The sequence below is a fragment of the Pogonomyrmex barbatus genome, unplaced genomic scaffold, assembly GCF_055798465.1.
Source record: "Pogonomyrmex barbatus isolate J1 unplaced genomic scaffold, ASM5579846v1 scaffold7, whole genome shotgun sequence".
Taxonomy (NCBI): domain Eukaryota; kingdom Metazoa; phylum Arthropoda; class Insecta; order Hymenoptera; family Formicidae; genus Pogonomyrmex; species Pogonomyrmex barbatus.
In genome coordinates, this window is record NW_028297171.1 from 10077891 (window position 1) to 10090757 (window position 12867).

The window sequence follows — 12867 nt, forward strand, 5'->3', positions numbered from 1 at the left end:
TCAACGGCAACCGACCGATTCGGAACGATCGGCGCGCAATAAGGCCCCGTCGTCGTTCCGTTGTGACCTCTGGGCTCGACATGACGTTACGAAACCATTTAAGGCCGACTCACACTTGCAGTATATAGGCAGATTGCTAGGGGGGGTAGGATAAAACTCCAATATTTATTGTGCAATTAACTATTCGCTTTATATTTGCATAATTGCAATATTAATTCAGAAATAATACATAAATAATTTATAATCAAATTCGACAAATTTAATAATTCTTACATGTAATAATTTGTCTTTAAAAAACATTCTTAAAACAAGAAAACTATTATAGAATTTAATTTCCGTGTTTTTTGAAATTAATTCAATCGTCATTAGTGTATATGTGTATATGTGTAAGAGCAAAAGGCGAATATACCTTTATTTTTAAAGTATGACGATGGTGCCTCGGTGTGACCTCGGCCTTAACGCGTGCCATGTCTGTTAAAGTTTTTATCGGTGCTGTGTTACATACCGGCGTCGCTCCGCGCCGCGGAAAATTTCGGTCGCGGATTCCTTTATGCGTCTGTAAAAGGGCACGCATCCGGCCCCCTCGTAATCCCACTTAAAACGCGTAATAAACGGTTCGTGGTCTTGACTCGGCGCATCGCGAGTAGATGCCGATATCTTAGCTAATAACCACGATGCGAAAAAAGGAGAGACGAGAAAGAAGTCCCCGCACCAAGGAGTGTTACTGCCGTTGCTTCACCATCATTTTCGGCATTCGAGCGAAATTATGCAAACCGCGCAATTTTACACGAATCGAAGAATGCGGCACGATCGCTTATTTTCTTTTTCTTTCACTTTCCTTCGCGTCGTGACGCGATTGTTGGAAGTTTTATTGGCCATTCAATTGAACGTTGAGGAAAAAAAAAAATTAATGATTAAATATGCGAAAAATTTCGTTCCGCAACAAGTCTGCGAATGCAAGGCCCGGGATATATAATAACACAGGAAGCGATAGGACTCACGTGTAATAGGATCTAATGGGGGATACCGAGTCTCTCGCCTCGAGTTCAAAGAGAATTCTTCCCGCGGGAAGCCCCGAGAGAAGCGATTTACGTGAATCGAGGCCGTCCGCGGGTGTTCCTCTCCTCGTTCCTCCTCGTGCGATCTCGTGCGTAGCCGAGACGTAGTCCGCGATCAAGATCGTCCTCGCGCGCCGGGATGGAATGGGTTCCCAGCCATCCATGCGTGCCCCATCCGTACGCACTCGCGAATATACACGGGTGGATCTCGTATCCGTGCCATGCACGGGGATCGGCGGTGTCCCCCTCCCTCCTCCCCCCCCCCCCCGACAAGATATATCAGTGTCTTACCGTGCGAGCGTTTCTTCTCACGGAGAGAGGCGCAAAAATTCACCCTGGTGTGCGTGCGTGCGTGCGTGCGTGCGTGCGTGCGTGTATGTGTGCGCGTACGCGTACACGCGCGTCGCGTGTACCCGCACGAAATTGCACGCGAGTAGAATCAGAGCGAAACGCAGACGCGCGCGGTAGATCGCGATGTCGCGCCACCCCGAAATTATCCTCGTTAAAAGAAACGCGTTGATGCGATCGCTCTCGGGGCGATCTCTCCCGAAGCGTGACTTCTTTTCTCGGGGCACGAATACCGGCCATGAATAACTGTAGGTTGTTGCCGCAGCAGAGGCTTTCGTAGAGGAGAGAGAGCGTAAATATATAGGGCAGCATATGTCAGAGATCGAAAAATTATAGTTTTTTACATTCTTTTAAAAAAATGTGTAAAAAAATTAATAATAATATAATTATTTAAAGTTACTTTTATCAAAAATTTTTCCATTAAAAGTATCATTTTTGATTTTAGGAATTATTTAGAAATTTGATCTTACGCTCTGACGATCTTTCGGATCGTATGTGAATATTTTGAAGTTTTTGGGCGCGCTCTTTTTATTCGGTTGATTTCGGTTGCTTTCGATCTTATTGATTTTTTTTTTTTTTTTTTTTTCATTGATTCGTTCGCAAAAAAATTTGATCGATGGGATAAACTGTCGGATGAGTTAGAACGCGTACGCGGTGATAGAGTGCGTAGAGCTTATTTCGCCGCGGCGGAAAAGGACGAGGAAATCTCGAGTCGGTAGGGTCGTAGAGCAGGTAGATGGCCGTTAATGACCGCCTCGAGAATGAATAAGGAAAACAAAAAGAGCACGAGAACATAAAAGATAGCTTGTTTCTCTTGCGCACATCTGCGCGATACCGCGCCTTTCACTGTTTTGAGACCAACGAGCTTGCCACGAGATGCGATTAATGTCTCTTTTTCGAGCACTTAATTCGAGCATAAGATTGAGAAAGTACATTGAACTGATATAATCAGTGATAAATCAGAATAGTCAACTTCTGTAAAAGAACGTTAAAACAAAATATGAAATCTAAAATATTTTTTAAATGATTATAAGACATTTTTTTTTTTTTTCCTTAGTATGTTTATACTATTGTAAGTATTCAATATAAATGTGAGTGTGAGCGCGTTTGTATCTTTGCACGATGCAGATAGCTGGGATATATTTCTCCCGTTTCAAATATTTTATCAAGTAGAAAGATTACAGATGCCCTTTTCTGTCTCCTTTTATCATCGTCATTCCTCGTCTCTTCCGCTTTCGAGCTCTTTACTTTAAAGTTTCCATTTCTAGAATCCATTCTAGTGAGGGAGAAGATTGTGTATATCACAAAAGCGGCATAAAACCGAAAAGTTTCAAAAGAGATCTTAGTCAAGACGGAAATTCTTCGGATGACTGACCGAACGATTGGAATCTTCCCCGAAAATATTTACGCACTAACAGAGACATAAATAGTTTGTTCCGGGAAGACAGAACCTGTTTTAATTGAGTTTCCTCATCGACATCGTCTAAAATTTTTATTAGCTTCTTAGATAATAATTTCTTTAGCGATTTTGTAATCCCGAGAAATGCCTTGGCTAATTTTTTCTAAATAGAGATATGCAATATGTAGTATTATAGATTTTTTTAAATACTTGCACAATAGATATTGATAAGACATCTTTATGAAAGACAGTTATGAAAGATTATCTATATGAATTTTAGAATATTATGAAAAATATTAGTAAGTTATTTTAAATTAGTTGCTTTATTATCTTTTTTTTAAACGACAAAACTTCCAGTATCTTTTTAATCCAATCTTTCGTGACTCCGCAGTGGTGTGCATATGGTTATCGCATGATATATGAGAAAGAAAATTTTTTTTAAATTGTTACGATATAACATGTACAATAAATTAAAAAAGTCCTAAAGTTTTGGGTTTTCTTGGATCATTAAAAAGCGGCAGACGCTCGGACGATTGAAAGACGACAGATCGCGAACGGAAGACTGATAAGGTACAACGATGCTTGTATGCATAATAAACCGAATGTAGGTGACGGGTTAACGGCTTCTTTCTAAACAATATTCTGCGCCAACTGATAAGTGCAACGATCGATCCGAGCACATGCTATTTTTGTCTTATGCTATCACGAAACCTTATAGTCGTATAGCTCTGCCTCTATAGGCTCGTGAAAAAATAAACCAACTGCAGCTCTCGAACATAGGTGAATAGGAATTCACAAACAACTCGAAGCAACAGCTCAAAAGCAACGTAAACGTCCTCCTTCAATCTTCTGCCTCAACAAACGAAAAATCGAAAATGAAATTAACATAGCTTAATTTCAATTTACCTAGCATGAGGTCTTTTGTTCCTTGTCCTTTTAAATTAAAAATACATTATTTTTATCTGTACTTTATATATATATATATATATATATGTATATAGATATTGTATATTTTTAATACATTTCAAAAATGTATCGTTTTGATCAACGAACGTTCGGAATTAGCTCTGGTCTCCGAGTCTGGTTTTCGTCATTCACAGTGTAAATGCTTGGGTCGTAAGACCTACCGAGAAATCTGAACCGTGGCTGCTAAACAAACAGACGTTCAATATGGAACATTCCTTGCCGTAGAATTAGTCAGATCTGATTGATGCTGATTCTATCAAAGCGGATGTTTGCTGTGTGTCCTTTTGATTTGTATTTACTAATGGTGATAAAAAAAAATATTAATAAAATTTCTCATCTTAGAAAGCTTAATTAACATCTAAAGTTAAATCTTAAAATAATAAAGTAAATTCGTTCTTTATCAATTGCCACGTAAATACATCACCTTTGCGAGATTGTTCAGATTGTTTCAATAATTCAGGTCACAGAAACAAAACGTAACGGAATTCATTGTTCTTATTTGAATCATAAGCTTACTCGTTTCGTCGCGTGTCGAGAAACTTCTTTGCATGCAGAATGAGAACTGATGACTTAGAGATAAAATGACGTAGGAGAGATTGTATTATAGTATTCGAAACATGAAGGATCCTTCAAATACAACATGAAGGACTCGCAAATAATTTTGAAGAAAGAAAATTTTGAATGAGAACTAAAATTCGTTTGAGATTTGTTGAAATTAAGATGCAGACTTGGATCCCTCCTGCAGCTTGGCATAAGTACGTCAACTTCGATGGAGACCCCGAAAAATCTACAGATGGTTGGAATACGAATGACCGGGGAGGGAGGGGGTGGGGGACTTTTCTGGGAATCTGTTCGCGAACTCTCCTTCACGCATTCCTCACGACGTTCGCGTGCGTCGCCGATGTCGTATCGGATGTTGGATCGCGAGAATTCGAATCCGCCGTTCGGGAAATCTTATCTTCACCGGCAGGAATCATCCCTTACGTGCATACATATATTATGGAGGTTCGCTCCGATTCCCGTGGTTTCCCGTCCGGCATCTGGCTCATGTCCCGTCAGCTTATGTCTCCGACATAAGCCGTCTCCGGCTTGAACGTCGGCAGTGCACGTTAGCCGGCAGCGCGGCCGGCATTATTCGGCTCCTCCTCAAGTACTACTACTTGGCATTCCATGCCTTCGGATCTCTGGATCTCATCTTATCGTGCCTCATTCGGCCGTGTTCTTCGAGAGAGAGAGAGAGAGAGAGAGAGAGAGAGAGAGAGAGAGAGAGAGAGAGAGAGAGAGAGAGATAGCCCCGCGTTTAGGAGCGCGTACGAGGAATAAATTTGGCGGCGAGAGAGGATGTCGCGAGAAGTAAAGGGAGGGCAAAGGGGGCAGGTCCAGAACGATCGGTTTCGACATATTTATTAAGTCGTTGCATGTGAAATGTCGTTTTACGCCTCTCTCTTACGACTCTCCAGGTAATACCAGAAGAGCCGAAATATACGCGATTGAAAAACTTTTGTTACGCTCTTTACGTTTCTCAAGGCGAAGGAACTATTTGCATAAACTCATTTTGAACGTACGCAGGAAATATATAAAGGGGAGGAGTAAAACCAAGAATAAAAAAAACATGCACTCTCAGTTTTTCAATTCCCGATTCCGAAGGTCCGTCCGGATTACGTCAAACTACCTGATTTCCTTCGCAGGCTTCCGACCAGCTTTTGGATCTACACGCACCTCTGCTTCTCAGAACTTTCCTCTCCGAAATACCGGTGAACGCATACATTTCGCGTTCAAACACTCGACGAGATACGTGCCGTTTGCCCACAATATCTTGGCAAAACATCGGAACATCGAGGAGCGATTATTCGCACCGTCAGCATCGTCTAAGTGGCGTGCCTTTGGTACACTTGAGTTAATCAATGCGGTCTGAGAGAGAGAGAGAGAGAGAAAGAGAGAGCCCAATCGCGAGTAAAGCCTCGAGCTCTTAACTTATACGTTACACTTACACTTTAATGAAACGCATTTGTTATACTAATATAGACATTTTGAGCACGCGACGCGTTTTCTACGATTTCCAATAGGTCACACACACATACACGTCTCTCTCTCTCGCGTATGTCACGTTATATACTCGTGACAATTTTATTTTATTTATTTTATACTCGAAACAGGTATGAGGAAGGAAAGAATCGGTTATCACGATACGATACCGATTATCGATGTAATATTCCTCGTTTAAGAAGCGATCGATCAGCCGTCGGCTGATCGTCGGGCGTGGGTACATGTACAACGAGGTAATATTCTCCGTCCATGAACAGGATAAGAAGTTCGGTGCGTATCGCGGCAAGTGACGGCGGCAAGCGATCGATCACTTGTGCTGTCACTTTGGTGTGTCGCAGGGCCGACAATGTTCGCGTAACGAGACGGTGCCGTGGTGTCCGGCGCGAACAGGTGCAACACCCGGAGGTGGACCGGGAGGCCGTCGTAACGGTTGTCACCTCGGCATAAAGTCACGGCCTGGCGTGGCGTGGCGTGGCGTGGCGCGGCGCGGCGCGGCGCGGCGGGGGCACCCTCAATTTCGTTCGAGACCCCGAGTCCCCGTCGTTAAGTTCCTTCTTCCCGGTATCGGGCCGACATCGAGAAGATAGGAAATTCCGTGGGCACGTTGGGATGCCTTCGGTGGACTTTTTTTTTCAACCGCGACACGGATTACGGACACCTGTCCGGCAGGCGAATGCAAGACCGCGCGGACCGGAGGGGAAGGGAAGCGCAGATGAGGGGGAAGAAGAAGGATCGTGGATGTAAAGCGAGCGCAAGTGTATGATCCATCATCCGCGACGGAGCCGTGTGATCAGCGTATGATCCATCATCCGGTAACCGCTCGCATCCGCGATCACGGAGATGCCGATGCCGCGAAGCTATGCGGATGTAACCGGCCAATGATCTCCCCGCCAGGACCGTTCGAGATCTACTTATCATTGTTAAAGTCCAAAGGCCGATAATCGAGTTTTACATTCGCAATCGAGAAAGGTAATTCGTCCTCGACGTCTCATTATTAGTAAAACACGATATGTCAATTCCGACGAAGAAAGAAGAAAGAAACGTCAAGGAAAGCTGAAAGACATTTCTTAAATACTCTTTCGCGTGCCGTCTAGAAATGGGACGGTATCCCATTGTACGATTGCACGGAGCGCATCGCAATTAGACCGATTGTACGATTGCACGGAGCTGCAATCCGGACGCTATGTCGCTCGATTCGCGAGGACTGGAGCAGCGGGCACGCGGTTATAACTGACGGTCCCGTGGCTTCCGTGCCTGTAGACCGGAAGTGCACGGAGCGATCGTAACAGCCGCGATGCGCGCCGTCGTTCGGTCACGTGGTCCGCAGCGAACCGTATAAAGACAACGAGGAAGGGCCCGACCGTCGTGACACGCTTCCGTGCACGTGTGTACGTTGCGTCGTGTCACTCCAACTCGGAATACGCGCACGAACGCGTATCGGGCCCCGATTGGAAGTCGCCGTGTTCGTAGCGTCATACGTGTGTGTGTGTGTGTGTACAGGTTTAAACCGTTTCGCAACAGATTACACGCGCCTCTTCCCGTAACGGCGAGCTTCGCGTACGCACGCTCGCGTGCGCATGTGTGCGCGTGAACGCTCGTGCATGTTCGCTCGAGGAAGATGATCGTTTCAACCGGGCGGGGAACGGGCTCCTCCTCGCCTCTGATTCCGCGAGAGAACTAGACTGACTACGCGTAGGTTCGACGTAGGATCTCAGTTCCCCTCGAGGCTATGGAAACTTTAATCTAGAAAGACATTTTCCGGAAAACGTTAACTTGAACACATGGAACACGTGAGATGTGTTTTTCTCTCTCTCTCTCTCTCTCTCTCTCTCTCTCTTTAAATAATTCCGCGTATGACAAGGTAGAATCAAAAGTTTAAAAAAAAAAATATCGCGAGAATAATATATCGATAAAACCGTCTAAAAAATTTGTAAAAGTCCGAAATTGGATTCGCCCAGTCAGAAACGGACTCTTCTCCGTCGTTATCAATAGAGCATCCATACTCGTAGCGAGCGGCCGCGATGCGAGAATTATCTCGCAGCGAGGAGCGAGATTCCCACTCTAGAACGACATTCTCAAGACTTGTTTAGCTCTGGCAATGAATGTAGCGGGTACACGTGGACGCGCGTGATTTTCCGCGCGGTCATTAAAAGCCGCACCGCGTCGGTCGCTGACTTCTCCGGCGGTCGCGCTTAATTAATAAACCTCCGCCGCTTTATAAATATCAACCGGGTATATATCCGCGGATATTTCGGTCCCGGATATTTCATGGCGAATGTCGGGTCAATGTTTCCGACGATTCCGACCGCGCGAGCGAATCCGGGATTTCGATTTCCCGGAAATGATCGATCGCGCGGGAGGAAGCGCTAATTGCCGAAGGCGAGAAGTCTCGACGGAGGGTGAAAGAAGCTGTAAAAGTGACGCACGCACACAATTGCGCACGTAAGAATAATTCGATCGAGAGCGTACGCTTCCGCTTCCAACCTTGATCTCATCGAATACGATATATAATTTGGCCAAATAAATTAACGGGCGGTTTGGCCAGGAAATTTAAAAAGGAAGAGGAAGCAAAAGAAGCCAATGTCAGTTTGATGAAATAGAGCGTATCTCGCATGTCAAGACTAGGTGGGAACTTTTCTATCTCGACCGTTACCGTGCGGAATTTTCTAATGGGGTCCGGTTGCAATTGTAAGCCCTAGGATAATTAATGTAGCGGTCGATACAGAGAATACGGGGCAAGCAAACGGTCACGGTGTTTCTTACACACGGTGTTTTCGTGCGAACAATTTCCATTATGTACAAGTAGATGCTGGGAATTTATAATCCCGTGCTCATCTTTCTCGTGCCGAACAATGCCACTTCACAGTTAGCGCACGCGCGAAAATGCATATGTATGTTTTCCTGAAAGAGAATTGGAGTCATTCAATTTACGACATCAGAAGATAAAACTCCTTGAAAGAAATTATAAATAATTGTAATATTTTATATTATTATTATTTCTTAATTTTTTTCCTCCAGAAAGAACAATCAATTTTGCAAACTAATCTTTTCATCAATCCCGAAAATATCTTACTTTTTCTTAAGCGGGATACACAAGCGACATTAGATCATTAAAGTAGATCGTAAATAAGTTAGATCATAAATTTATCACTTTAACATTTATTATATTAATATAACATAACATTATTATTTTAATATTTACTATGTATTAATCATAGAAAATTAATCATAGAAAATGCATGCTAAATACTCAATTACCAGATTACCGTACTTTTCCCTCGTCATATCGATGAAAGAGAAAAGTTTCCGTTTGTCTATTTGTCCGGTACATAACGGGTAAAAGTTGCAGCCGTTGGCGCGTGATTTGTCACTCTCGGTGCTCCGGAATGACTCGCTTCTATCGGCGCGCAACAAAACCTCGTTGATCTCGCGCGTTAAGCAGAGAGACACGTTGCCTTTGGTTCGGCACGTTCATTCATGACCGGTGAGAGATGCACAAATGCGACGACAAAGACGGCACAACGGAGGAGGAAGCAACAAAAGCATATCCGCGCCTATTCAACTCGAGCATGTATAATTTTGCTGTGCGCGAAAGAAAAGAAGAGAGTGCGCGCGTGACGAATGTGAAGGTGCGAACGATACTCGCGATTCGAAATTCCAGAGATGGAATTTTTGAAATGTTTTGCACGCATTCACACGCATTCAGAAATTTACAAAAATTTGATTAACAATTTCGACAATTTTAGCCGAATATTAAATTACGATGTGGTGGTAGTCGAATGATAAATAAGTGATAAATAACAAAATAAAGGAAACGAGAGGCGTGATGAGGAATAGGGAGAAACGGTAGGAAATGAGTAAAACGATAACTAGATTAATGATCTCGTAACTAATTATATGATCGATTAAATAGTAAATGCCGCGAGAATCTCTCTGACGCGTTTGCGGAGCAAGGTGAATGGCAATCGCCAAGTATCTTTTCCGTACCGAGAGACGTGTATCTCCGCAAAGCTCACGAATCTTCGTCTGCGTGCCGCTTCTAAATAAGCGTCATCTATAAGGTGCAATGAGGAATTCCCACGCAGCCGTTGCTGCCGCCCTTCGGGGTCAACGATCTCTTTGGATACACGAGCGGGTCATGCGAAGCGATTAGAACCACTATTGTTCGAGGCTTCTAGCATAGTGGTAATTTATTTCTGGGGGAGTAAGCTACCGCTCGTGTGCTCCTCGATAAATTAGCGGAACCGCAATTAATATTTGATGAAGACAATTTCAATTAAACTTTGTACTTGATATCTCCTTTTTTAAGACGTTTTACGTCTTTAATCAGGAATGTCTCGAAGAATAAGCGGGAAAATGTAATATATTTGATATTATTTGAAGTTGATTTGAAGAAATTCCATTTTAACCGTGCGAGTTTTTTTCATAATATTTTCTCATATATATATCTGTCACGTGTAAAGTGATATCGAATTTTTTAGGAATTAAAATCCTTGTCCCGATAAATTTGAATTCAATTATATTCAATTATTGGCTCTCTATCGAGCAATTAATTTAAATCTCGCTTGACCGAGGTAACATTATGGTTCCTAATTCGGTGGATTTAATCCGAGAGAGTTGTAAAGATGGCCTTTAAATAATAAGCTTTATCACCACGCTTGGCCGGAGGAGGCATTGTAACCGAGGTTTTATTTATGGGAAACCTAAGATGATTACGACGAGGGCACACCTAACTGCGGCGTGGCACCGACGTATGAGAGATTAGTTGCGCCACAAAAACGCCTACCGGCCCCGCGTTTTCCGTCGGGACCATAAATCCATTTGACACGTCTGACTCTCTTTCGATGGGAGTGCGCTTAAACGCGGTGTCTCGAGCGCGCGACAGAACGCCACGGGTGAGGACGGGGGGAAAAAAAGGCGTGGGCTATCTGTAAAGGGTACGTACCGTTATGCACCGATCGTATCGCTGCACTTTCGCGATTATGCAATATTTGCCGAGGAGCAGAATATTTCGACTCGCGGCCTTTGTACTCGTGAGGAGTCCCTCGCCGCGCGTTTCTCCGATGCTCTTCAGGGACGCGTCTCCCATCGTTTTGTCAGTTGCTTTAAACAAATTGGAAATACAACATATTTGACATACATCATATATCATATTGTCATATATATCTTTAAGATAATGTCAACGTTACAATTTATTAAAAGTAAAAGTTGTCACTCATTCCATTTCTTGATAAATATATTTAACGTCACTCACAAAAATGTAGTGCTTTTCATATTGGTGTAGAAAAAAATCTAAGTGTAATACCCTCCGGAATTCGTCGGTAAGTTTATCTCGTGCGTTCTCAGCGTGCACCAGTTGAGATCCACTCGGTCGTGGTAACCGCGCAAAGTGTTTCTGCGAATCATAATTGCCGGTGGTAAAAATATGCGCTTTTATAACTCATCCAATTATCACGGACCCGTGAAACTTACCTGCGCTCTGTAACTTTTCTCTGTTTCAGAAGTAACAAGTACCTGCAAAAATCGTCCATCAGCCGCGTGTGCGCCGTCGGAGGTTTTTTCATTAGCATCCCCGTCTTCTTAACTGGTAAGAAATAAAATGCTTTTTTTTTTTTTTTAATTTATACAAATTATACGAGTTTTGCTTAATCCGCGACGATACGTTCAACCCCCCCCCCCCCCAGAGTGATATAAACTTTGAAAAGAACCAACACATTCATCTGCCATCATTATTCTTTGTTTTACATCGCGATTTTAATCCCGTTTGTCTTCCACAGGTATGATCCTGTACACGTTCATCCAGTTCCATTCGACGCCGGCGATCGTCACGTCGGTTTTCATCGGCCTCGGCATCGTGTTTTGCGGGTGCGCCATGGTCCACAACGTCTTCGTATGGCAGAAAGTGAGTGCGCCTAAAAAAATACATTTTCTTAATACACCGCTCTACCTCTACCGCCCCTCCCTCCTTCGTCCCCATCTTCCTTCTTCTTCCTTCGTCTGGCGACCTAACGGCGTGCGAATTTTTTCGATCGTCACGATATACTCGGATCTCCGTCGTAGCCAGTCCGCCTCTTTATTTTCTCGTATTTCACACAAGCAGCGATGCACCGGTCTGCATCTCCCTCTCTTTCCCCTCTTCCTTCCCCGTCGGCTCTACGCCCTTAATCTCTCCCCGCCGTGTCTTATTAGCATATCCCGCAACGGTCGATGTCATTATCACGCTATTATTTACGTCGGTGATCATTCTACCGTGTAATTCGATTCCAAACTGGATCTGTACGCAGGATGTCGTGCGTGCATGCGTGTGCGCGTGCATGCGTGTATGCGTGTATGCCCGCGAAGTGGACGGTGGGTGCGAAATGGACGTGTTCGCTGCCTCGAGTTTTTGCTCTACGAAAAAGAGTCGATAACGCTATGAATACTTTACGTTCGCGCGATCCTGGAACGATTCACATTACGCAATCGTATCATCGAGCAAGATTTTGTGTAACCGTGATCTCTCTCTTGTCACAACTCGACTAAATTTGATCTAACACTTCACCGCTATAGAAATTACGAGAATTGACGAAAATGTCTCATTTCTTCCCTCAGTTTGTGATACTCTCGCTAATAAAATTTTTTTTACTATATCTGCCTATTTTTCATCTCATTTTTCAATCGCATAAACGAAATTGAAAGTAAATAAATTTCACGATGTGAAATCTCGTGTAATGAAAACATATTATAGTTTAATACTTTTTATAAATTGCGTTTTTTTTTTTAATTTTCTTTCTTTTTCTAGATGAAAGAAGACGTGAATATTTCATAGAATAATCCTCGCTTTTGTGTGACCCGCAGGAGAAGACGAATGCGGTGAAGGCGTTCGCCCGCGAGCAATGCGAGGTCGCGGCGCAGCTGCAGCGTCAACAACAAACAGTTGCAACTGCAGCACCAGCAGCAACCGCATCAGCAGGCACACTCGCAGCATCAACAACATCAGCATCACAACCAGCAGCAGCAGCAGCACCACCACCACCACCATCATCATCATCAGCAGCAGCTGCAGCTGCG

At 43.7% G+C, this 12867-nt stretch overlaps 1 protein-coding gene across 1 annotated transcript in view; it reads left to right on the forward strand.

The window, feature by feature from the left end:
* LOC105432751 (uncharacterized) overlaps positions 1-12867 on the forward strand; it is a 28538-nt gene that overhangs the window by 14270 nt on the left and 1401 nt on the right. Inside the window, 4 exon segments of the mRNA XM_089083310.1 lie at positions 11319-11404; positions 11595-11719; positions 12655-12729; positions 12731-12864. Coding sequence (XP_088939436.1) covers positions 11319-11404; positions 11595-11719; positions 12655-12729; positions 12731-12864 — 420 coding nt within the window.